The 27,151-nt window shown below is 35.9% G+C and overlaps 2 protein-coding genes across 3 annotated transcripts; one reads left to right on the forward strand and one right to left on the reverse strand.

Annotated features, from left to right (window-relative positions):
* Window positions 1–1,309: 1,309 nt before the first annotated feature.
* LOC141697159 (protein NPGR2-like) lies at window positions 1,310–6,200 on the forward strand. 2 transcript variants are annotated; one of them, XM_074501409.1, is made up of 7 exons: window positions 1,310–1,660; window positions 2,048–2,316; window positions 2,530–2,782; window positions 3,001–4,214; window positions 4,909–5,062; window positions 5,162–5,281; window positions 5,683–5,821. In XM_074501409.1, the coding sequence occupies exons 2-6, from the start codon at window positions 2,059–2,061 to the stop codon at window positions 5,242–5,244; spliced, it is 1,962 nt and encodes a 653-aa protein (XP_074357510.1). In that variant the 5' UTR covers window positions 1,310–1,660; window positions 2,048–2,058; the 3' UTR covers window positions 5,245–5,281; window positions 5,683–5,821. The 2 variants fall into 2 exon arrangements, with proteins under 2 accessions (XP_074357510.1, XP_074357509.1); XM_074501408.1 differs by lacking the exon at window positions 5,162–5,281 and having other exon boundaries at window positions 1,318–1,660; window positions 5,683–6,200.
* Window positions 6,201–6,550: 350 nt separating this feature from the next.
* Window positions 6,551–10,789, reverse strand: LOC141697160 (calcium-dependent protein kinase 26). Its single transcript, XM_074501410.1, has 5 exons — window positions 10,633–10,789; window positions 9,469–10,170; window positions 8,953–9,249; window positions 8,211–8,621; window positions 6,551–7,073 (listed from the first exon to the last, which is right to left on the reverse strand). Exons 2-5 carry the CDS (start codon window positions 10,055–10,057, stop codon window positions 6,820–6,822), a joined length of 1,551 nt encoding a protein of 516 aa, XP_074357511.1. The 5' UTR covers window positions 10,058–10,170; window positions 10,633–10,789; the 3' UTR covers window positions 6,551–6,819.
* Window positions 10,790–27,151: the final 16,362 nt, after the last annotated feature.

Genomic DNA, 27,151 nt, shown 5'->3' on the forward strand with positions numbered 1-27,151 from the left:
AACCTACAATAGAAGGTCGATAAGGTTGAGTTTTAAATAAGGATGTTGATGTACATATATCACATCCATATGAGAATCTTGGTTCAAGCATCATATTGAGATTTTGAGATAAAATGAGTACGAGTATAAGCCGATTAAACTGATACAGTTAAAGTTGAGTTTTTCATAAAATTGACAAGCATATAAACTTTTAGAAACCTTGGATATACAATGCCTAATGGTTGTTTTTCCCTAAATGATTATATTGAGATAATGGATATCTATATCTTGCTGAGCATTAGTGCTCACTCTTGCTTTTATAAATATCATATCACAACAGATTACCAGCATGGCCCGAACCAGGATGACTGCCCGCAAACGGGTAGGGGACGCCCGTGAGTACCGTAGACTGTTCGTCTGCCAGCCACCTCAGGTAGACGAATAGAGATAGTTTCCTTTTGAGTACTTGAACCAAGACTATTTGTGACCCGGGTCAGTCTCATGTAGAGTTGTTCTCGACATTCACTCTTTTCAGGTAATTTCCTTTAGTCTGTAATAACTTAAATACTTTAACGTTAATTTAGTAATGTTTCTGAGCATATAACCTGTGTGTGTGTGAGTTTGGTTAAAAGGTCGAGTAATGATGTGAAAAGAGGATTAATTATTTATTAGTCAATATTAAGTGATTGTAACGACCCGAATTCCCGACCTTGAATTTGGGGGTGTTACACTAACCCTGGGCTGGTGAGGCTTGATCCCTATAAATAGGGTACGTATGCACTTGTATGAGACATGAGTTGACACTTGACAAAGAATAAAGAAAATCCTATTTTTCTTTCTTGAGAAGTCATCATACAAGTTCAACCACCACCATACACAACCTTCCTTCGCCCTAAAAACACCCCATTGATCTTTATTTCGGCCATTAATCTCCAAAACACGGTTAAACGAAATTCTCATTTTAACATATATAATATAACTAAAAAAATTAATTTTAAAAATTATTTAAAATTATATAATAATATTTTCTTGATGGATTATATATAATAGTTTTGAACATGGGACTATAATATTTTAAAATTAGAAAAAAAAGTAATCCATAAATTTTTCTAAAAAAAGTTCTCATTAATTGACTCGGTGTTATTTTGGAATTTGAAGTCGGAGCAAGAGGAGACCGAAGACAAAATTATTAGTCAGGTCTGACAAAAGAAGCTGCTGTTTAGGCCTGGCATAAAAAGAATGGTCAATGTATTCCATTTCCACGTGGCATATATGTAGCCTCAGACAACCACATAGTAATTTCCAAACAAGGGTACTAAAATATATAACTGTTTCAGTTCTGTTTTCTTGAATCCCACTTTTTTATTACAGCTGCTTTAACTTCTCTTTCACGATTTAATTCTCTGTGTTTTTTTTATTCTCATTTATTTCATGACCTGAAAATCACAAGAATCCCATTATATACATGCTTTCCCAAAGTTCGAATTAGTGTTTGTCTGGTATTTATAACTCAGCTGAAAAGAGATACAAAGGAAAAAAGAAAAGTTGGTAAAGAAAGATTCTTGGTACTTTTTCTTGGATTTTCTTGATTTGTAAATGGTGATTTGATTGGAGAATTTATGGGGTTTTGGATTGGTTTACTTGAGGCTTTAGCAGCCTCTTTTTGCAACAACAAAAACAGGTAAATATTGTTTACATTTTTTGGTAGAATTTGTAGCAAATTTTAGTTAATTGGTGTTTTTTGATGATATGGGTTGTTTTTAGTAAAAATTGTTTAATTTTTTTGACTTGGGTTTGGGTTATGGATTGGGGATGATGTCATGTAGGTAATGTTTATAGTTTTTTCTATTAAGTTTGACCTGAGTTAGAGTTTGACAATTCTTGTTTGGTGTTGACATTTTCAATCTGTTGTACTTGGTTGAAGTTCTTTACATAGATATATAAACTGCAAACTGATTTGTACTAATTGAAACAGTTGTTATATTTGTCGGTTTGATGTTTCCAATTTGTTTTTTAGTTTCTTGTTAGACAATAACAATATTTCTCGGTTGTTTGAATGTTCTCAAAGGGTGGAAAAGTATGAAGAGTAAGCATCTGATCAAGGATCAGGGGAGACAAAAAGGAAACAAGAGGTTGAGAAAACTAATGGCGTGCCTCCGATCACCGGAGCAAAAAATTAAATTGGATGATGTAACTTCTTCGTCCAAATCACCTGCTAAGGATTATTCAAGAAGTGGTCATTCTTCTCGAACGGATGAGATTGAACATAAACTGGATGTTGGCAATATTGAGGAGGCCGAATCATCTCTGCGTGAGAGTGGTTCTCTTAATTATGAGGTTTTATCTATTTATTAGATCTGCTTATTGCAAGCTCTTGTTTAATGTTTACTATTGTTGTGCTTTAATTGTTTTTTCAATTTTTTTTAGGTTAACCAGTTCCAGTTCTAGATTTCTGTTTCCTTAATTCAAAATCGACTTTGATCTAAAAGAGCGTTTTCTGCATTGAGATAAAAAGAATTTTTTTTATTATTATCCTATTATACATTGCAGGAAGCAAGGGCATTGTTAGGAAGATATGAGTATCAAAAGGGAAACATTGAAGCCGCATTGCATGTGTTTGAAGGGATCGATATTGCTACCATTACTCCGAAAGTTAGAATCACTCTTGGTTTAAAAGGAGATACTCGTAAACAACGCTCACATAGTTTTGCTAACTTGCCAATGTCTGTTCGAACTGTTAGTTTGATCCTAGAAGCAATATTTCTGAAAGCAAAATCATTACAAGTTCTAGGAAGATTTAAAGGTCGGTACATGTGTTAGTTATAATTGAGATACGGTTTTTCTACTAAACCGCAATTTTGACAGGTCACACTGCATTTTTTGGGTCGGAATCCTCTTTTTGACTGACTTAAATTAAGTATAAAGGAATGCAAAGCTTAACCGAAAAGATTAGGCACATCTCTATGGTGTCGGAATCCTCTTTTTCAGTTGTATAGCTAATGTGTTTCCTTCTTTTTGCAGAAGCAGCTCAATCATGCGCAGTTATTCTGGATATTGTTGAATCTTCGTTACCTGCAGGCTTGCCTGAAGATTTTGCTGCCGACTGTAAATTGCATGAGACTCTTCATAGTGCGGTTGAGTTGCTTCCAGAATTGTGGAAGCTTGTGGACTCTCCACGTGAAGCAATATTTTCATATCGGAGGGCTCTCCTTCATAAATGGAATCTGGACACAGAAACAACAGCAAAAATTCAGAAAGAATTTGCTATTTACCTGTTATATAGTGGTGGAGATGCTATTCCACCAAACCTTCGGTTTCAAATGGATAGATCATATGTACCTAAAAACAACATGGAGGAGGCTATCTTATTGCTAATGATTTTACTAAGAAAAGTTTCGCTTAAAAAGATTAAATGGGACCCAACAATTTTGGATCACCTTTCATATGCTTTGTCCATCTGTGGGGGCCTAAGTGCTTTGGCTACGGAATTAGTGCAACTGCTTCCTGGGATTATTAAACGGAATGATAGGTACCACACCCTAGCTCTTTGTCACTATGGAGAAGGTGATGATTCTGATGCTTTAAATTTGTGGAGGAAATTGCTGAAAAGTGGAGATGATGCAGCTAACATTCAAGCATTATTGATGGCTTCAAAAATATGTGGTGAGAATTCTAATTATGTAGAGGGTACTAATTATGCTCTCAGAGCTCTAGAGAATGTGAAGGGAACATGTGATGTGAGGGCTGGTGTTTCCAATTCTTTATTAGGTGTTTCACTTTCGGCACACTCAAAATCAAATGTAAAAGATTCTGAGAGGGCTAAATTACAATCTGAGTCACTTCTGTCCCTTGAAATAGCTGGGACAATGACCAAATTGAATGATCCAAGAATTGTTTATCATCTCAGTTTAGAGAATGCAGAGCAAAGGAAGTTGGATGCTGCACTATACTATGCAAAATTGCTTCTAAAATTAGAAGGTGGTTCTAAAATTGCAACGTGGATATTGGTGGCTCGTATTTTGTCTGCACAGAAACGATTTGATGATGCCGAAACAATTATAAATGCTGCTCTGGATCAAACTGGAAAATGGGATCAGGGAGAACTGCTTCGAACTAAAGCTAAACTGCAATTTGCACAAGGTCAATTAAAGAATACAATTAAGACATATACGGAACTTCTTGCTGTTCTGCAGGTCCGAAGGAAAAGCTTTGGATTTGAGGATAGCCTTCTTGAGGTACATCATGTTATCGACTATTAGTTATCGTACTGCAAAAATGCTTCTATATTTTAGAGAGAATTGTTGAACTTTTCTTAAATGTTACATCCCTTGTACTTCCATTAACTTTTATGTCGCTTTACCCAATTAGTTACCTGTACGATGTACTGAAGTCATCAAGAAGGCCCATGAGCTAGGTAAGCAACCTCCATCACCTGGTGGTCGTGTAAAGTCTACCCAAGAAGTGGAGCCTGCAACATAACATTTTCTTTTTATGTTTGGAAAATTAGAAAGTTGTAATATATTTGCAATTTGTATGGTGTATCTATATATTTTTGATATCCATGTATAATATGATGTGTCTGTCCAGTTCCATATAACAGTCATGTCAAGAGCTCAGGAAAAACATGCTACCATTAGTTAGATCTGTATGAAATGAACTCTAACCTTATATTCAAGGTAAATTAAGCAAGACATTTGCATGTCACCAATAAGATATGGGGCACTTTTGTTAACTGCATGAGTGATGCACTTTTTCATTTGAAGATTAACTTTCTTAATACCTGGAAGACTCCAAGGAATTTTTGAATATATACCGCCGTTTAGCATTATGTTTATAGTAGATCTTTCTGTGGTCTAGACTCGCTGCAGCTTCTGTTCAATACTTGGTAAATTTTGCCTTCAAATTTTTTTTTTTGTGTAAATGCCACAGGATGCTGTTAATTGGAATAAAAACTTGGAAATGGATGCATGGCATGATCTGGCGTTTGTATACATAAGTTTGTTGCAGTGGCGAGACGCTGAGATTTGCCTTTCAAAATCCAAGGCCATTAGGCAGCATTCTGCATCTAGATGGCATGTTACAGGTACACCCTTGTTACGATTTTGTGTAATATGTTTTCAATCTTTAATGAACCATCAACATGCCATCATCAACATTCGGTAAGTAGATCTCTAAAATGCAGGAAAGCATGAAGAAACGAAAACCTTCATATGTGGCCAATTTTATGCAGTGCAGGTCTTTATGAACATTAGTAACTTGATTTAAAAACGAATCAAATGAAGTCATATATTCGCGTTGTATGGTAAGAATAATATGAAAACATTCTGAATCTGTATGAAAATTAGTTTTTGTTTTATTTATACATTTACCATCCACATGCCTGTCTGTGTTGAGTTCTCGTTTTATCCATATTTTTGCCATCCAAGTGCTTATCTATTGCCAACTGTTTCTTCTTTTACCTTCCATTAAACTTAAACCAATAGGTCATCCTAATTCGATCATCTAAAAGAACCAGATCCGTAGTCATTTGATAAATAGAACCAAGGACATGCTTTATACTTTTTTTAAAACAACCGGGACACGCTCTATGTATATTTATATAATTTAGCATAAAAATGACCAAGAATTCTCATGTTTGAGTCAAAACTTTGCTAGTACATGCTATCAAGATAATGTACTCTTGTCTCTTGACGATGATTTCAGGTGTGCTTTATGAAGCGAAGGGGCTTCACAAAGAAGCTCTAAGAGCTTTTGAGATTGCTTTAGATGAAGACCCAAAGCACGTCCCGAGTCTTGTCTCCATGGCGGGGGTCCTCAAAAAGGTTAATGGGCCGTCTCTGGCAGTTGTTAGAAGCTTTCTGACAGAAGCCTTACGACTCGACCGGATGAATTTGTCTGCGTGGTATAATCTTGGCATGCTCTATAAAGACAAGGGCAGCACAATGGCACTTGAAGCTGCTGAATGCTTTGAAGCTGCTACACTTCTAGAGGAGACTGCACCAATCGAGCCATTCCGATGATATACAATTTATATTATTTTAAAGATTTTTCAAATTTCATTGAACAAGTACTATGAACGAGATGTAGACCTCAATAGAGCATAATCACACTAATTACAATGAGAAAAAAAAGAAGCAATAAACATAGAACTTGTAATACTATTGCTGGATCATGATTCAAGTAAGATGATAACCAGTACATATAAACTTTTCCTTTTACAACTTTCAGTCGTATCAGATAATAATACTGTTTTAGTTGGCATTTCCCATACAGGGGATCACGCACATACGAGAACTCTTATGCAAGATAATGTTCTACACTTCCCAAAATTTGCAGAACAACACATACAAGAAATGTAGAAAATTTGTTGGTTATTATGCACGATTGCATAGTTCTAGTGATTAAGAGTTTATACTTTATTGTTCTAGATCCTGGTTTCGATTTTAACTTACCCCGAGAATATCTTAGAATAGATACTCAATTGTGAGGCTATGAACCATATTAGTAAAAAAATACTCATTTCTATTGAAACAAACGATATTATCAAAAGGTAGAACCAAACAATTCACGCTCACAACAGCCCAATTCAATTTTTTTTGTACCATATCTTCAAACTTATATTTAAAATTGTCTAAAGTGAAACTAACAAGCTGCAATCCCAACTAAAAGAGATGATTTTCGATAGAATTATGACCAACAAATCCCTGCCCAACCAGAAAAGCATCACCACTCATAAAAATTTCAAAAACAAAGGGATGCACGCTTTTACACTCCCCGAGTTCAGCTCCTCAGATCCAATGCTGTGTTTAGATCCATATAAACTATTACCTCTTCGCCTTTCTAGCACACCAGGGATGACCTTAGAGATGATGAGCCTACAATATGTGTGCACGATGCCCAACGAATAACAGATTCGGTGACTATTAAATCTATAGGATCCAGTTCGCCAAGTCCAATTGTATGATTCCTTTTGCTACGGCTGCTTGTAGGCATAGGTTCGCTTTTCCATTCCCCTCTTTGTCGTTCTATCCGATGCTCCATATCTCCAAACTCGTCCTCAAAATCAGGCAGCATGAATTTTAGTACACCTGCATCTGCAAGATAAGACAAGAAAACAGTTTAATTTGCAGACACTTTTATCCAATATATATTTATTGCTGTATCAAAGTTAATTAGACAAAAGTTGATATGCATATGTAGCTACTTTGTTTGGCCGGTACAAATTTTAGAAAAAATTATCTTAAGGACAAAAATAAGAACAGATTGTAGGCAGCAGGGTCACAATCAGACCAACATTAAGGCCTAGTCGCCAGTGGACCCCGCCTTTTCCTTTCTGAATTAACCCGTTCTCGTTATCTTTCCTAAGTAAAGCAGGCGAGTTTTCTCGAATTTAGTATATATATTTCTAATAACCAAAAGGGTCAGCCTTTTAGAATAAATGGTGCTAGTCACAAATTCAGACAGCCAAGAAGAGGAGGCTAGAGAACGCTAGGCACGGAAAAAAGTCTGTGACTGCAAAACTAAACAGCAAGGTTCCGTGACACTGGCAGCTAATCCCGGCAAAGGCTATTAATAGCAAGGCCTTTTAAACTTTTGATCTAACATTCCCATAGGCATATCTTGATTTCCTTCTATATCTTAATCTGTAGTCCCAAACCAGAGGTTCTATTGATGCTTGGCCATGACTATTTCTTGAATATTTAATGAATGTATAACACTCCTAAAATTGTTCAATCTTTTTATTGTGGCGCTTCACATATTTTTATAGTTCTTTGGCATTTCACGCTCCTTTACAGACTGCACCCTGTTACTCTACAGCCATAATTTCATTAAGCACCTCGGCACTCACCTGGGTGAAATTAATCATGACCTCGTCGAATAACAAAAAATAGAGTGACCTGAATGCTCCAAATTCTTAAAAGGAATTTGTAGTGACATATACCCCCCCCCCCCCCCCAACTTCTCATGTACAACTAGAATTATTTAAATACAATACAAAATTTTTATCATGTATTTATAGGATATGTAGATTAGAAAAATAAATACATATAGATTTGGGGCCCTTGACTTATGCACTAGGCACCTCAACATGGACAAGAGCTATAAGAATCAGAAGACTGACAATTATATGTTCATCATTTATCAACTAAAACAGAAGAAAACAAATTAATTCCCTGTAGAAGCGGAAAGAAATTTCATAACTCTGTAGAACAGTTATCTGAAGTAAATACCTTTATCCGATGTTAGCAATTTTCTTTCACAAGCCAATGAGTTATTTCTTTGCTGAAAAGTAGAACATGGACTGAAGAAGGTAAAACTTGGCATTGTCGGGATCGGGGATGAAAAGTCTGGTACATTAGGTTCATAGCTGCTACTAAAAGAAAAACCTCCAGATATCGAGCAAGGAGTTTTTTGGTCAATCAAGAAAGAAGAAAATGATGATTTACACGTAAATACAGGTGAATTCTCCAAGTTGTTATCAACTACTACAGGGGATGCGTCCCTGCAGCAGTAGTCCTGATTCATTGCCACCTGTGGGTTTGAGAGACAACCAGTCATTGCCTCCACTTGACCAAAATTTAGATTCAATTGCTTCAACTGCTCCTCGCTAGAATGTAATGAATCTCTTAACCAAGAATGATCTGCAAAACACGTTGGCCATTTATTACGAATCATATTTGTTTGGTTAGGAAAAATTCATGAATGAACTACTTGATATACATACTAACTTAAATATATTTTCCATTTAATTAGGGTGATGAAAAATTGTACATAGTCAATTTTGGAAATAAAGCATCATCACGACCACTATAAAGGATACACTTGGGAAAAAAACAAATGTGGTGGTTTAAAGCCTAATATCTAGCATGCCTGAGAACTTCTAGGATACAATCCTTTTAAACCAACTTCCAAACTTTGCAAATAAGAGATATATAACGTGCAGATGTTGAACATACACTCAGTTAATCTTACCTAGAACCTGTTTTGCTGTAAGCCTCTTGGATGGATCAACACAGAGCATTCCTGATATCAAGTCCTTGGCAGATACTGATATGTGATCCCAAAGATCAGAAGAAAACCGTAGATCTGCTGCCCTTACAGAATCAAAGATTTTAGACTTCGTCTTTCCCCAAAAAGGAGGTACACCACTTAAAAGAATGTAGAGTATGACGCCTGCACTCCACACATCAGCAGCTTGGTTATATCCTCCGGCCAGTACCTCCGGAGCTATATAAAATGGGCTACCGACAGTCCCATACAGAGATTGCCCTGTTGACATAAACATTTTTTTCTTAAATTTGGACTGCAACAAGCCAACAACGTATAAGCAGCAAAAGGACTCGTACAAATGATTGACTTTTACATTTGAAAGAGATAACTGCTTACTATTAAATATTGCTATAAATCTTCGCATTTGACATGATATCAATTAAGCAGCAAGTAAAATTTACGACAGTATTACTGAATTAAACCAGATCAAAAGCTAACCAGGTCTGATATAGGTTGCAAGGCCGAAGTCTGCTAATTTGATTGGTGAGGAAGAAGACTTCGTCGCCAACAAGATATTCTCCGGCTTCAAATCTCTATGAACAATACCGTTATCGTGACAATACATAACCACTTGAAGCAGATGCCTAAACAGAATTCTAGCCTCAGACTCACTAAACTTCGTTTGTTTCTCAAGCCGGTGAAAAAGCTCCCCTCCCGCACAAAGCTCCATAACAAGATGCACAAAATCTTCTTCCTCGTAAACTGCTTTAAGCTCCACAACATTAGGGTGACCAGATAACTTGGTCATAATTTGGATCTCAAGCTTAACGCTACGCAGGTCATCTACAGTTACCAACCTTTCTTTAGATATAGACTTGCAAGCCAAAACCTCACTGGTCAACTTATCTGAACAAGCCCTAATGATTCCAAATTGCCCCAACCCCAAATGCTCTCCAAGAACATACCGGTCCTTAAAGTTAGACACTCTAGTCGACTCTAAGATCGTCTCAGTCAAACCCGCAACTTTGAAACAATTACAAGGTACACCTATAAATTCCGAAATAAGACCACTCTTGGCCAAGTCCATACCAAAGAATCACAACACACCTAGTAACCCAAACCCCTAGACCTAAATTGCATAAACACGCACTGCAATTTAGACTTGAAAGCTTCAATCTTTATAATTTCTACTGTGAAAGCCTGTAAAAGCAACATCATAAAGTTTAAAATTCATATAATCTGCTTAAACCCATATCATATAACATAAAATAAAAAGAACCCATGTGCTAGAAACAAGACCACACAACTTGAAATTCATACAATTTGCTATAAACCCATGACTAATAATTGAAAATAAAAAGAACCCATGTGCTAAATTCTCATACAGATCCAGTTACAAGAATCAATATATTTAGTTAAACAAACAACTCAAAATCAAACAAAATCTTGACCAAAAAAGAACAGAAAAACAGAAAATTCAAAAAAGAAGAAGAAAGAAGACAAAAATAGAAAGACCCAATTAAGAGTGGAAAACAAAGGAGCACAAGAAAAGAAGGCACTTGGCAGAAGAATTCAAGAATCTAGTGAAAAAAGACATAAAGATACAGACATGTATGTATAGAGATGAAAAGGGGTTGTAGTTGTGGAGGAGATGGAACATACCAGTTAAAGAAAGAAGCCCTCCGTCAATGCAGTGGAGGGGGTTGAGTTTAAAGTGGTGTTGTAATGTGTTGGTGTTGTACTTTGTACAGTTGTCGTTAGAATGAGAATGAGAAAGAGAAACCACAATGTTCAAAAAAAGCTCCTGAACTGGCAACTGGGACTACCGGTTTTCTTCTCACTAACAACTATGCTTCCGCTGATTTTTATCTTTCTACACATGTGCACCCTCGATTTTTTTAACGGGCCGACTTTTCAAAATTGTAATTAAATTTTACTGGCCTACCTTGCCATACGTTTTAGACTTTATCTGGGAGTGCTTCGTGACAAAAATTGCTACTGAAAAAATTACTGGAAGGAAAATTTAATAACGAAATAATATTTTTGAGAATGTTTGATAGTGAAACTGATAGCTATTTCATGCAAAAACTGAAAACAAATTTTTTTCAAAAGTACAGGACCATACTTACCAGCTTTAGATCAAAAACGCTTTTCCAAATAGCAGTTTTTAGAATTTATTAAACATCTTTCTGACAGTTTTTCACTAAAAAACAAAAAAATGTCGTAGATGTCTGCCAGAGCAATACCAAAGGGAGCCTTTAGTGTTTATATTTTTTATTGAATATTTAAAAATTAATTTATATGTAAATTATATATAATTTGTAGTTTATTCTAAATTAATCATGGCTTAATTTTATCCTTAATTTTTATTATTTTTAACAAAAGACCATCAGATAGTTAATTATTATTTTATTATTTTGTAAATTCTATAAAAATAAATACAAATAATGATATTTATTTTGTTATTGTCATTTGTTAACATGCTTTTGCTTTTTTTTTTTTAAATTTACTTTGGTTTAAATATAAATATAACTTTAATGAGTTAGGCGTGATCCAAGTATGTTAACATATGTTAGTGAGTTACAATTTTGTTTTAATAAAATAACTGGGATGTTAGCTGTAGAAAAAAAAAATTCTCAATAGTAAGAAAACCCTTAATTCTATGTTGATTGCCAATTTTAATATTTTAGGTTATTTTAATGTATATAGGCTTTGGCTTCCCGGATCGAATTTGATTTGGGATTAGGTCAAAGGGACTTGAGGTTGGATGCGGGTTTGTAATAAACTTCTTTAACGACCTTACTATAGTTTAATTTAGAATATTCTAGTTCGTCTATCACAATCAGTCTTACACAAATCGCTAGGCGTGCCAAGATGGTGAGGGTACCTTCGAGAGATTAATCGGCAAGTCGGAGATTAATCGGACCGATTAATAGGAACATTAATCGGAAGAATATAAATATTATTTTTAATTTTTATAATTATATAATAATCAATATGTCAAATATTTGTTTGAAAAAAGAAATTATAATGATATTAAATAATATCTACACATTTGACATGCGTTATGTACTAATTATTGAGTTTACAATATTAACTATATTTTAATTCACACTTTTAAATTAATTATAATATGTTAATTTTATATTTTAAGTGAGAAAGTAAATATATTTTATTACTTGTTACTTATTACCAATACTTTATATTAGAAATTGACATGATATTGTGTGAAATTATGAAATTAATGAATTAAATTATTAAAAGGTAAAAAAAAAAATTAATAATTTTCCGCCTAGACCGCCTAGGACCGATTTTGGACCGCCTAGCCCGCCTAATCCCGATTTCAACCCGATTTTTTGAAAAAACGCCTAAATCACTGCCTAGATCCGAGTCGGGGCGTTTTACCACCGCCTAGCGCTTAAGCGCCGCCTAGGCGGCCGCCTAGACCGATTTTTAGAACACTGATCACAATACATTGTAGATTTTAGTTTAAATTGATTATTAATTGTGTTATAGCCTAAATGAGTACTATATGTTATTTTATTTTAACCTAATGTCATTATATCGATGAATGAATTACTTTTCAATTTTAATTTATTTTAGCCCGATTTAATTGTATAAATTTTTTATACTACTTAATATTTATTTTTGTTTTAGCCCGACCTACAAAATCGAACTAACAAATTTATTTATTTATTATTTTTTTTATTTGAAACCGGATCAATAGTATATATTTTAAAATCTGAATTAATAGTGTATATTATTTTCTCTTATTCAGTGGCTAATATGTCTACCAACAAATTATCTTTTGATCTAAATTTTGTTTTAGACCAGTTCAATATTAGATTCTTTTGCCAGGTGAATAATAATATTATTTTATTTTGACGTGAGACCATTAAACAAATTTAATTCTATTTTTATTTATATAATTATAATATGAATATTAATCTTTTAATAAGAGTATTTTTTGTTAAATATAATTATAAAATTAGAGTTTGAGAAAAGATAAGGTGATTAGGCCAGACTACCAAAAAAACTTTTGATATTTCGTATATACTTTAACAAATATACTTAGTTTTTTTATATTATAATATGTTATACATTAATTAAAAGAAATTAAGTAATTTTATCAAGTATTGATCAGCTGCCAAATTTTTAATATTTCGTGTTTTATAGTATAGTGTAGATTTGAGTCTGGATTGATTATTATTTTGTTATAGCCACTATGAGTACTATATGTTATTTTGTTTTAACCTGATATCATTATATCGACCAACGAATTATCTTTTAATTTTAATTTTTTTAGCCCGATTCATTTGTATACATTTTTAATAATATGTAGTATTTCATTTTTGTTTTAGCCTGACGTACAAATAAATTTTTTATTTTTTATTTGAACTCGGAGCAATGGTATATTTTTTGAAATCTTAATGAATAGTGTATATTATTTTCTTGGCTAATATGACTACCAACAAATTATCTTTTGATCTAAGTTTTATTTTAGAGCGGTTCAACATTACATTTTTTGTCGGGTTAGTATTATTTTATTTTGATGTGAGGCCATTATAGAAATTTAATTTTAATTATATTTACATTATTATATTGTGAATATTAATATGTTAATGAGAGTGTTTTTTTGTAAAAAAATTTATAAAATGAGAGTTTGAGAAAAATAAGGTGATCAGGCTAGACTATCAAAAAACTATCTTGAATCAATAGTGTTATATTATGAATATAAATTTATTTTAATTATATTTATATTGACATAATTATATTGTGAATATTTATTTATTTTATTATGTTGATACTGACACAATAATATTGTGAATATTAATTTATTAATGAGAGTATTTTATGTTAAGTAAAATTATGTTAAATCTTAATTTGTGTTTTTAGAAGATGTTAATATTTTTTTGGAAGGTGTTAACCAATCAACTAAATTATATTATATTTTGCTTGTAATAGTATAGTTTAATAATAAAAATATTTAAAAATATAAAAATAATTAGTAATATGTAAATTGTGTGGCGCCCCAAAATCCGGGGTCGGGGATTTAGGAGGCCACGTCATCTCGAATCCTGTATAACACTTATCTCGTACTACAACATATAAATACTCACACTTTTACAACCCCGCACTTATCACACACACTTATAGGTTATTGTGTTGTAAACGAACCATTCATTACTAGAGTAAATCAATCCACAAAGTGATAATTATTACAACCCAAAAGTAATTAAGTCTTACCGCGGAAATAACCTCTAAGTAAGGTTAGTCATTCGGCCAAATATTTGTTTCTTATTTATTATCTTACATAAGTCATACTTGTAAATAAGTCGGACCAAAAATAACTGAAAACCAATCCAGCTTATTCGATCTACCTGAGGTACAACACCAAACATCCTACGGAACAGCTGGCTGTTTCCTACCCATTTTCTGGCTGTGAGTTTCATGATTGACATCTTGATTCACTGTTGTGTTGTGTCAATTTAAGAAAATAAGTGTGGGATATAATGTCCGGCATAGTAATGTACAGTATGAAATGACTGTATGATAAACTCAAGTATGATACCATATATGATAAATATGTTTTATTCAAAATTAGTTTTCCTTGGTGATACACACCTTCTTTTGAAAACAATTCTTTAGTGGATTTATTATCCTGCAAATACCTTAATGGTAAACCCAACACCTAGGCTTAGGTTACGGTATTGCATCACAATTCCAATTGGAAGAGTTTAGGACATTCACTGGAGCCACCGCATACGATGATCAGTCGTACTACGAAAATAGTAATCTTTTCTACTAGTAGAAGGACGACACATTCGTATCCTGGTTATCACCCTTGCCGCATTCGGGCTACGTGTCCCATTTTGGGTATACACATACTTCAGAAGTTCCTGAGTACACAGAGTACTTTCGTATGCGGTACCTTTGGTAGTGTCCCTAGTACACATAGTACTAGAGTCTACCCCTCCCAGTCCTTAGAAGAATCCTATCATATCTCGAGAACTCGAACCATATCGAATTTCCCCAAGCGTTTTGTTTGTTGATAGAAACAACTTATCTTATCAGTATATATATATATATATATATGTACTTCTGAGAATTTTCGGAGGAAGTACCAAGGATGTGAGTTGACCGTTGTCAACAGATAATTAATTAAGGGGGAGTTTCTTTTGAAACTATATTCAAAATATTTAAAATAAGTCGAGATAATATTCTCCGACGATCTGAAATTATTCGAATGATTTTCAGAAAATCAGAAAGTATTTTAAATCAGGTTTTTATAATTTTTTTTAGAATTTTAAATTACTAAATAAATATTTAATAATTAGATAATAATTATTAAATAATTAAACCTCGAAGAATTATATATTTTAAAAGAATATTTGAAATATTATTCCCCAACTATTTTACGTTTAATTAATTAAAGTAATCTTTAATAATATAATTAATCAAATTTAAAATAAATCATTATTAGAGAATACTTCTCCTATTTAAATGAATATTCGAAATAATATTCGTCATTCGGGTAATTAAATATAGTTGAGTGAATACGATTTTTTTGGAAATCGTTTTAATAAAAGTTCGAGGTATTTTAATGTTTAACAAGTGGATGTCGAGTCCCTTGGAATACAACTACTACGGACTTTAATCGTCCTAAAACATCACCGGAATGATTCCCGGATTTTTATTTTAAAACTCCGACCGATTCTCGGTCTTATAATTATACGTCACGCTCGTGGCGACGTTAAACATTCTACGACATATATATATCATAACATAATCGCTATTATATGCGAAAACTCAAATACTTAGTATCATGGAAAGCATGAAATTTATGAAAACGATAATAAAACAATCCTTTCACAACACAACAGTATATGGAGTTGGGTTCGTAAACTTGCCTAGGTATTTCGAGGTGGAGGATGCTTTAGGGTCCGCTCGGAAATCTATAACCATAAACATAAACCGTTTGTCAGATCCCATTCTAATTTACGGCGACTCGTACTCATATACTCCTTATTATTCGGTCTCTCCACTTATTTTACCCTTATTATTCCTTTAAGTACTTATTCATGTCACGGTTGTTTATATTTTCATCGTCGGCTCCACTTATGATCTCTAACGGTTTCTTAATCGCGCGGTCTTGGTTCCGATATTTTTATAAAATGGAAAAATCATTATTTTCATTTGAAATTTTTATAGAAGTTAAAGAATTCTATTTAATACTTTCTGTAAAAATTTCATGTTTTATGAATATTTTTAAATCGATCATTTCTATTTCCAAAATTCGTAATTCGTAGCAGTTTTTGTCGCATAAATCACTTTTAGTAAAACGGTCATAACTTTTGATCCGTAAATCGGAATCAAGCGATTCCAGCGCCCAAACGATCCCTATAACATTTTATATCATAATCAAATGTTACTTTTCAAGAAACTATAGTTTAAACATTCGGGACTTTCTGCAGAAACTTAATATTGTGTTTTGTTCGTTTTAGCGAGATTACGATTACGATCCGAGTTTCGTTTACGCCTTAAATCTCAAACTACCACCAAAAATCATCAAATCATCATCACCACACTAACTCCTCTCAAGAACATCATGTTCTTAAGGCAACAATCATCAAACTTAGAACTAATTAACTAAACATCAAGATTACAATTAATCAACTAGTAAAACTAAGTTTATAACTAGGTTTTAAAAGATTCTTGAACTTAAGCCTTAAATCAAGATGGGTCAAAGATTTATAACTTTATTGAAATCTTGAGATGTGTTCTTGATGATGGTGAAGTCTTGAGAGTGTTTGGTATGGGTTTTTGGAACCTAGATCAACCATTAAAATCAAGAAATCAAAGAAAAGTTATTATTCATACTATTAATTATCACCTTTCTTGAATTTATTTCACCCATCAAACCTTGATAAAATAAGCTTAAAAATTTATCTTACCTTAGTTTAGGATGTATGAAGCTTGAGAATTAATGGGGGATTTTTTCATGACTAGAACTTAGGGTTTTAATTTTGATTTCTTGCTATTTCTTGAAGAAGCTGAATGGAAGGGTTTTGGGAGGGAGAGAGAGTTTTGTGTTTTGCTTCTTGGATGCTTCTTGGACAAGTGATGTGTTTGTGTGTGTATATCATCCTAATTATGCATATCTAATACATATTTTTGCTAACTTGCACAAATTCAAAGCTAGGTTACTAGCTAAGTTCCCTTGGTACTATTTATGGTTACTATTTACTAGCTTAGGTTTTCATCCCTTCCTAGCTTAGGTTACTATATGGTAAACTAGCCATGATTACTTATTTGATTTAGTTCGATGCGTTTATTTATTCGTTTACGCGTTTGTTCGGTCGCTTAATCATTTTCGTAATAATTTCTCGTAAACGGTCTGCGGTGTAAATCCTTTCGTATATATTCTTTATGTTTTTGAAATATCGTTCTTGGATATAAATCCGTAGGGTTTTAAATTCATAATTATATTGTGATTCTCGTAATCCTTGATGGTTCATAAATACGGTCATTTTTCAAAGTTTGTTTTTTTCAAATACTAATAGCATTTACATACACTCATTGGTACGTATAATCATGTTATCAACTCCGAAACTCAATTTCTCATGCTCAACATAGTGTGGGCTAAAAAGTTTTCCCCGTCTGTCAAGGTTACTATTCATTAAGTGTTCTTACAAAGTCTCAAAAATTTGAGTTATTACAGTCTTCCCCTCTAACAAGGATTCCGTCCCGGAATTAATTAGAAAATAGGTGGGGATATATATTCCTCATTGCGTCTTTTAGTTCCCAAGTTGACTCTTCAACATTTTGATTTCTCCACATGATTCTAACCAGCTTCACAGTCTTGTTCCTCAGCACTTGTTCTTTCTGGTCCATTACCCTTACCGGTTGCTCAACATAGGTCAGGTCTGGTTATAAATCTACATGCTCATACTCTATCACATGTCGCACATCGGCATGGTATTTCCTTAGCATTGACACGTGGAACACGTTGTGCACCTGCTGCAGATTAGGAGGCAAGGCGAGCTCATAAGCTAGAGGTCCTATTCTCCTCAAAATTTCAAAGGGTCCTATGAATCTGGGACTCAGCTTCCCTTTCTTTCCAAACCTCATACTCCTTTCCATGGAGATACCTTCAATAACACTGAATCACCTACTTCATATTCTCTATCTTTTCTGGTCTGGTCGGCGTACTTCTTTTGTCTGTCTTGAGCTGCTACCAGTCTCTTCCTAATGAGTCCCACCATCTCCCTGGTTTGCTGGACTAACTTAGGTCCTATTATCTTGTGTTCTCCAACCTCATCCCAACATAGGGGAGAGCGGCATCTCCTTCCATAAAGAGCTTCATACGGAGGCATTCCTATGCTAGCATGATAGCTATTGTTGTATGTAAATTCGATCAGGGGTAAGTGGTCATTCCAATTCCCTTTAAAGCCGATGGCACATACTCGCAGCATATCTTCTAGGGTCTGAATAGTCCTTTCACTTTGCCCATCAGTTTGGGGGTGGTAAGCGGTACTCATATTTAGTCTGGTGCCTACACACTCGTGGAAGATTCTCCAAATTTGGGAGTTAAACCCTGGGTCTCTATCTGGCACTATAGCAACAGGAACACCGTGTCTTACTACAATTTCCTTCAAGTAAATCTCCACTAGCTTGTCTACAGTGTACCTTTCGTTGATTGGCAGGAAGTGCGCGGACTTGGCCAGTCTATCTATGATAACCCATATGGCATCGTGATTGGTTTTCATTCTTGGTAGGCCAGTCACAAAATCCATGGCTATATGCTCCCATTTCCATTCCGGAATCTCCCGGGGCCGTAATAGTCCACTTGGTCGCTGATGTTCAGCCTTCACTCTCTGGCATGTCAAGCATTTGCTGACCCACTCTTCTACTTCTCTTTTCATGTTAGGTCACCAATAATATTCTTTAAGGTCACGGTACATTTTTGTACTTCCCGGGTAGATCGAATATCTGGAGCTGTGCCCTTCGGGCAGCAGCTTATCCTTTAATTCTTGCTCATTTGGAATCCAAATTCGGGATGCCTACCTCATGATCCCATTCTCATCCTTCCCGCATCTGACTTCCTCACCGGTCAATGTTTCTCTTTCTTCGTTCATCTTCTTTTCCTGACACACTCGTATCTTTTCAGTTAGTTCTGGCACTAGCTTAATCTCAAATAATCCCTCCGTTCCTTTATCGGTTATTTTCACGTCAATTTCCATCTTTTCAAATTCCTTAACTAACTCCTCAGATATCATCATCATTTTGAGTCTCTCTTTTCTACTGAGGGCGTCAGACACCACATTGGCTTTACCTGGGTGATACAAAATTTCACAGTCGTAGTCCTTAATCAATTCTAACCACCTCCTATGTCTCATGTTTAGTTCTTTCTGAGTAAAAATATACTTGGGGCTCTTATGGTCTGTTTAAATCTCATATTTCTCACCGTACAGGTAGTGCCTCCAAATTTTTAGGGCAAACACTATGACTGCTAATTCTAGATCGTGTGTTGGGTATTTGATCTCGTATCCCTTCAACTGCCGAGAGGCATATGCGATAATCTTTCTGTGCTGCATAAGCACACATCCTAGTCCCTTGTGCGAGGCGACTCTGTATATCACAAACTCTCTTTTTCCATCGGGAAGAGTGAGCACTAGTGCTGACACCAGTCTCCTTTTCAGTTCCTGAAAGCTTTCCTCACATTTCTCTGTCCATATGAACTTTTCTGTTTTGCGGGTAAGTCTAGTCAATGGGTTAGCTATCTTGGGAAAGTCTTGCATGAATCTCCGGTAATATCCTGCTAAACCCACAAAACTCCTAACCTCTGTTGTGGTAGTCGGTCTTTCTCAATTGGATACCGCTTCTATCTTAGCGGGGTTGACTAAAACTCCTTTGCTACTCACCACATGTCCTAAGAACTGAACTTCCTTTAACCAAAACTCGCATTTCGAGAACTTGACATATAATTTCTCTTTCCTCAAGATTTCTAAGACTATCCTCAAATGTTCTGCATGTTCTTGCTCTGACTTTGAGTAGATTAGAATATCATTTATAAAAACTATCAAACATATATCTAGGTACTTTTTGAACATTCTGTTCATCAAATCCATAAAGGTTGCGGGTGCATTGTTTAGCCCAAACGACATGACTAAGAACTCATAGTGTCCATACCTAGTGCGAAAAGCAGTCGTGGTTATATCCTCAGGTTTGACTTACAACTGGTGATATCCAGTCCTCAAATCTATTTTGGAAAAGTGTACAGAACCCTTGAGTTGGGCGAATAGGTCATCAATCCTAGGGAAAGGGTACCTATTCTTGATAGTCAGCTTATTCAACTCCCGGTAGTCTATGCATAATCTCATACTGTCATCCTTTTTCTTTACGAACAGTACTAGCGCTCCCCATGGTGACACACTGGGTCTTATCATCCCGTTATCTAATAACTCTTGCGTTGAGAAGCTAGTTCCTTCATCTCCACTGGGGCTAGCCTATAAGGGGCCTTGGACACTGGTGTCATCCCTGGTGCTAGTTATATAGCAAATTCTATTTCTCTGTCGGGTGGTAATCCTGGAAAGTTCTCTGGAAACACATCCTCGAATTCATTCACTATGGGTATGTCCTGTATGTTGGAAACTTCCATCTTAGTATCCATCACATAAGCCAAATAGGCCTTGTTACCTTTATTTAACAATCTCTTCGCCTGTAGCATGGTCAGAAATTTATGGGTCTGTCATTGACCTTTGAACACTACCTCCTTTCCATTTTGCATTCTTATCTTTACTCTCTTTCGCTCATAATATATGGGTGCTCCATTACTAGATAACCAATCCATTCCTAAGATTATATTGAATTTTCCTAACGCGAATGAGATTAAGTCAACCTCAAAGACTTTCCCTTCTAATTTTAACTTACATTTAGGGTGTACTTGATTTACATGAATTATTTCTTTGTTTGCTATTTCCACTTGTAATACCTCACGTAAGGGTATGGCGTTAAGTTGTAACTTCCTAGAAAAATTTTGAGATATAAAAGACTTGGTCGCTCCAGAATCAAATAGGACATTTGCAAGTTCGAAATTTAATAGAAGGGTAGCTGCTATCACGTCAGTATTTCGGACAACATCCTCAACGGTCATATTGAAAGTCCTAGCAGCAGCTGGGGGTCGGTTGGATGTGGCTCTGCTCATCCCTGAGGCCGGGGGCCTTAATTTTGGGCAATCCTTCCTCATGTGACCTACCTTCCCACATTGGAAACACGTCACGTTGGGTCGGGTGCAGTTGTTGGCAAGGTATCCGGTTTGGTCACACCTATAGCATTTCAGAGGGGCTCTCGCCTGGTTGCACACTTCAAGGTGTCTTTTTCCACATATTTGACATTCCGATATTGGGGCGTGGGGTTGGCTATGAAATGTTGCCCTAGATTGTCCGCCACCCTGGCCAACGCTCTCACTTGGGGCCTTTCTAAATCCGGGGCCTCTCACAGGTTGAGACACCACTCCCCTGACAAATCTGCTTGGAAGGCTCCCGTTCCCGGTTCCTCCTCCTCCGCCTTGACTCCCTATCTTCCTTTTCCTATTTTCCTTTTCCTTCAAATTTTGTTCACTACCAGCTACAACAATCGAGGCTTTCTGTACTAAGGTGTCTTAATCTGTCAACTCTAGTACTGCCACTCGGTTCTGGATCCATTGTTTCAGACCAAGCTGAAACCTTCGTGCTTTCTTATCCTCGGTATTCACAAACTCAGGTACAAATCATGATAACTCAGTAAACTTGGCCTCATACTCCGCCAAAGTCATCTTATCTTATTTCAGCTCTAGAAACCTAATCTCCATTTGAGTCTCCATGAACCTAGGGAAATACTTGTCTAAGAACAATCGGGTAAATCTATCCCATGGAATCACAACATCAATCTCGAGGTTTTGTTTGGACTCCCACCAGTAGTTAACTTCCCCTTTCAGCATGTAAGAGGCGAAAATGGTCTTGTGTCGTTCTTCCACACCTAGTATTTTGAAGGACTTTTCTATTTCCTTGAGCCAGGCTCGTGCCTCAACGGGGTCGGCAGATCCTAGAAACTCTGGGGGTTTGAGGGATTTGAATGCCCTGAAGGCAGTGGCCGCAGTCTGTTGGGCAATATGCGGTTGTGGTGGAATGGGCTGTTGGTTCAAATTTGCCCTTAAAAGTTCCATAAACTCATTCATGGGGTTCCCTCCCTAATGGGTATCCTCAACCTCTTCTTCGACATACTCTTCCTCATCATACTCATTATAGTCCAGGTCTTCTTCACTTTCCTCATTTACTATGTGGTCAGGTGTTAGTCGCTAAAGACGCGCTAATATTACACGCAAGTATACGAGTTCGCAAGTAGTATAGAATCTTTTCTAGTTCGTTACCACAGAGACTGTATTGGTTAACTAATTAATTCACGCACTTAAGCAACAATGTATGGTTATTATTCAATGCTAAGACGAGAACAAATTGAGGTTGTTTATAACTAATAATTACGCTAACAATTATAACTATGAAATCAAGATTGACTGAATTAATATATATGACAAACATGCGATTCTAACTTCATTAAATACTTCATTCAATAGCCTTATTATTCTTAACCTTAGCATGCAATGGTGATGACACTAATTAGACAACACGAAACTGATAAACGCCAACTTTCGTTGCACGAGTACCATACTACCAGACATCCACAAAAGAGATAGAAGCTGAATAGGCACCAATTATATTGAGACCCTATATGTCTATAGAATTTGACAACATAACGGTTTAAGCACAAGTTATCTATCTTGATTACACAAGGCAAGTAAGATGATTAAAATTACCTACGAATCATGTATAACAATAACACATGAACCTATGCTAGCATGACAAGTTCTAAATCCTTAAATTCACTGTCACTTCATTAAGAATTAACACACTATCTTATAAGTTCGCGACGCTCATAAGACGAATACGCACAACCAATACTAGGATATCAATCAATCACCACACACTAAGGTATTGAAACAATTTAACTAAAGAAATCGATAAATAAATCCGCTAGAACCCCACGATAACGATTATCCCATGATCGGACTCATCATCAACGTGGGCTCCGATGAAAGTATGGTATAACAAATGTAGTCTTTATAACGAATAAATAAAACCAAATACAAAACAAGAGTAAAGGTTCACAAGTAAGAAAACTAGCATCCAAATCCAACTTAAAACAAGGATTCACAAGTAAAAACAAGATCTTCTTCGCCTTCGTTGAATTGTGCTAAAACGGTCTTCTTACGGCTCTCCTTGCGCTCTGGTATGTCTCCCTCATAAAAACGTTATTAATTCAATATATATAGCAACCCTTTACAATCTGGAAGTCTCCTCACTTAGAATCGAATTAGAATCAGAATTCATATTTTTCACACCGGTGCTGCCGCGCGCTATCACAGCGCAGGTGCTACTTCTGCCAAATTGGCGCGGGCGCGCGCTGTAACAGCGCGGGCGCGCCAAGCTTTTGAAGTGAGCCCTGAATTTTTTTTCTTTTTCTGATTTTTTCTGATTTTCTCCTTTCTTCTTGCTTTCTCTACTTACTAATGTACAACAAACTTGGGTTGCCTCCCAAGAAACGCTTCTTTTACATCGCTAGCTCGACGTTGAATCTCGAGATCAAACAGAAAATACAACGACGCTAACCACCTCGCGGCTTGCCGTGTCACCATAGTAATGCTTTAACCTCTGACCATTTACCTTGAATGCTTGGCCCGAATCATTCTAAAAAATTTCCACCGCTCCATGTGGAAACACAGTGTTGACAATAAACGGCCCTGACCATCTTGACTTCAACTTTCCGGGAAAAAGACGGAGACGAGAGTTGAACAAAAGAACTTGTTGCCCCGACACAAATGATTTGAGAACCGAACCCCGATCGTGCCACCTCTTAACTTTCTCCTTATACATTTTGTTTTTCTCATAAGCTTGAAGTTGAAACTCGTCAAGTTCATTCAATTGAAGCATCCTATTCTTTCCAGTCGCATCCAAGTCCAGATTCAACTTCTTCAAAGCCCAATATGCCTTATGCTCGAGCTCCACAGGCAAATGACACCCATTACCATAAACCAACTGAAATGGTGACATTCCCAATGGAGTCTTATATGCTGTTCTATAAGCCCATACAGCTTCATATAGCTTCAAAGACCAATCTTTCCTTGATGGACACACAACCTTCTCTAAAATGCGCTTGATCTCTCTGTTAGACACCTCAGCTTGAACATTTGTATGAGGATGATAAGCCGTAGCAATGCGATGATTCACATTATACCTTTTCATCATAGTAGTGAACTTACGATTGCAAAAATGCGACCCCTCATCACTGATTATGACTCTTGGAGTTCCAAACCTTTTGAATATCTGCTTGTGAAGAAAATTAAGCACCAATTTCGCATCGTTCGTTGGCAACACCTTAACTTCAACCCATTTCAAAATGTAATCAATTGCCAACAAGATATACTGATTGTTACAAGATGAGATAAATGGCCCCATGAAGTCAATTCCCCAAACATTGAAGACCTCGACCTCGAGAAGCATATTAAGAGGCATCTCATCCCTCTTAGACATATTACCCACACATTGACATCGATCACATTTCAAAACAAACCGGTGAGCATCTTTAAACAATGTTGGCCAAAAGAAACCTGTTTGAAGAACACGAGCTGCGAACCAAGGTTCTTCTTCTTGCACTCCAAACATCTGCTCGTCGGGAAAAGATTCATTTATCAATGTCTTATCCAATGAAGTAGCATTAGGATTCTCTAAACGCGAGAGATGATCAGCGACTTGATTTTCAGTCCCCTTTTTGTCCTTGATCTCTAGTTCAAATTCTTGAAGCAAAAGAACCCATCTAATCAATCTAGGCTTCGAGTCCTTTCTTGAGACTAGATATCGAATTACAGCATGATCAGTGAAAACTATCACCTTAGTCCTAAGTAGATAAGATCAAAATTTCTCAAAACCATAGACAATAGCCAAACGTTCTTTCTCCGTAGTAGTATAATTTAGTTGAGCACCATATAGGGTCTTACTAGCATAGTAGACCACATGAAATATGTTGTTATTCCTCTTCCTAAGAACTGCTCCAACTGCATAGTCACTTGCATCGCACATCATCTCAAAAGGTTCATTCAATCAGGTGCAGTTATGACCGGTGCCGTGATCAAACTCTTCTTTAATGTCTCAAAAGCTGCAAGGCACTCATCATCAAACTTGAAAGGAACAACTTTCTCTAGCAAACTGCACAATGGCTTTGAAATTTTTGAGAAGACATTGATGAAACGCCTGTAGAAACCCGCATGGCCAAGAAAACTGTGAATTCCCTTAAAAGAAATGGGTGGAGGAAGATTCTCAATGACCTCCACCTTGGCCTTGTCCACCTCTAGACCTTTACTAAAACCTTGTGCCCGAGAATATGCCCTGACGCACCATAAAGTGACATTTCTCCCAATTAAGAACCAGATTGGTCTCAACGTACCTCTTGAGAACGTGTCCCAGATTTTGCAAGCATTCATCAAAAGAATCGCCAAAGACTAAGAAGTCGTCCATGAACACTTCCACATTTTGGCCAATCATGTCAGAAAAGATGGCCATCATACATCTCTGAAATGTGGCTGGTGCATCACACAGACCAAAAAAAACTCGTTTGAAAGCGAAAGTACCAAATGGACAAGTGAAGGTAGTTTTCTCCTGATCTTCTGGAGCGATACAAATCTGATTGTAACCTGAATAACCATCCAGATGACAATAGTACTCATGGTCGGCCAACCTGTCAAGCATCTGATCAATGAAGGGAAAAGGGAACTGATCCTTTCTAGTGGCTTTGTTCAGCTTCCTGTAGTCCATGCAAACTCTCCACCTCGTGACTGTTCTAGTGGGAATAAGCTCATTCTTCTCATTTTCTACCACAGTAATACCACCTTTCTTTGGCACACATTGAACCGGGCTTACCCATGAATTGTCAAAAATAGGGTAGATGATCCCTGCATCTAGCCATTTAAGAATTTTCTTCTTCACTACCTCCTTCATGATTGGATTGAGTCTTCTTTGCTGCTCGACCGTAGGCTTGCTACCTTCCTCTAGCAGAATTTTATGCATGCAGTAGGAAGGGTTGATTCCCTTGATATCTGCTACAGTCCATCCAATTGCCGATTTGAACTCTCTCAGAATCCTCAAAAGCTTTTCCTCATCACTACCTGAAAGGTCAGATGCAATAATAACAGGAAGAGTAGATGCATCACCTAAAAACGCATACCTCAAATGCTCAGGTAAAGGCTTAAGCTCAAGAGTGGGAGCTTCCTCAATAGATGGCTTGAGGCGTTTAGGAGCTTTGTTCAATTCCTCCATTCCAAGAGATTCAAAAGGCATATCTGTCTTCCTCTTCCAGGGAGACGCATTCAAATACTGTAATTGTTATTCACCTTCGTCATCTTCTGTAATATCCGGGATATATCGTGTAATTATTTTTGATATTAAATAATTATTACTATGTGTGTTCAGTATCTATTCTGTGACTTAATTGTTAAGTGTTATCTGTACTTGGATATTCAAAAATAATATTAATTGAGTATTTTAATTTTTATATGTCCAAAATAAAATATAAATAATTGTCATATCTTCCTAATTATTTTTATGTTGATTTATGGATTTATAAGAATCATATGTAATTTCTAAAATTTTTTTCTGGGTAATTAAAATCTATTTTATAAAAACGGGAACCAACCGACGTCACCCGTTGTTACGTTTTTGGAACCCGAAACTCTTCCGAGAACTCCTTCCTAACCTAACTGTAATATTTCGAGCATTTTCAATGTTTCGACTTTTTGATCCGGCCAGAACAGGGATGATTAGAATGTTTTGAGTGCATGAAAAAGTTCCCGGTGTTGTGTAGTGTTGATCTGGAGGTGTTGGTGGGGTGAGGACGCCGGGATCGTCTTCTCCGGCCACCCCTGACTTTCCGGCGACTGGAACTGCAAAATTGCAGTTTAGTCCTTGTATTTTTGAAGATGGTGAAGTTTAGTCCCTGTAGTTTGCAAATTTTTCAAAAATAGGATTCCTGATTATAAAATGTTTAAAAATCATATTTCCTATTTATTTTTATTATAAAAATTCATTTTTAA

Source organism: Apium graveolens, chromosome 11 (assembly GCF_009905375.1).
Source record: "Apium graveolens cultivar Ventura chromosome 11, ASM990537v1, whole genome shotgun sequence".
Taxonomy (NCBI): domain Eukaryota; kingdom Viridiplantae; phylum Streptophyta; class Magnoliopsida; order Apiales; family Apiaceae; genus Apium; species Apium graveolens.

Excerpts from the sequence above, each read along its gene's own strand:
- LOC141697160 (XM_074501410.1), bottom strand. The coding sequence starts at position 10,057 with ATGGACTTGGCCAAGAGTGGTCTTATTTCGGAATTTATAGGTGTACCT. Across the intron at positions 9,250-9,468 it reads TGCAACCTATATCAGACCTG|GGCAATCTCTGTATGGGACT; the intron begins GTTAGCTTTTGA and ends TTATGTCAACAG. Across the intron at positions 7,074-8,210 it reads ATTGCTAACATCGGATAAAG|ATGCAGGTGTACTAAAATTC; the intron begins GTATTTACTTCA and ends CTTATCTTGCAG.
- LOC141697159 (XM_074501408.1), top strand. The coding sequence starts at position 2,059 with ATGAAGAGTAAGCATCTGATCAAGGATCAGGGGAGACAAAAAGGAAAC. Across the intron at positions 2,783-3,000 it reads AGTTCTAGGAAGATTTAAAG|AAGCAGCTCAATCATGCGCA; the intron begins GTCGGTACATGT and ends TTCTTTTTGCAG. Across the intron at positions 4,215-4,908 it reads TTGAGGATAGCCTTCTTGAG|GATGCTGTTAATTGGAATAA; the intron begins GTACATCATGTT and ends TAAATGCCACAG.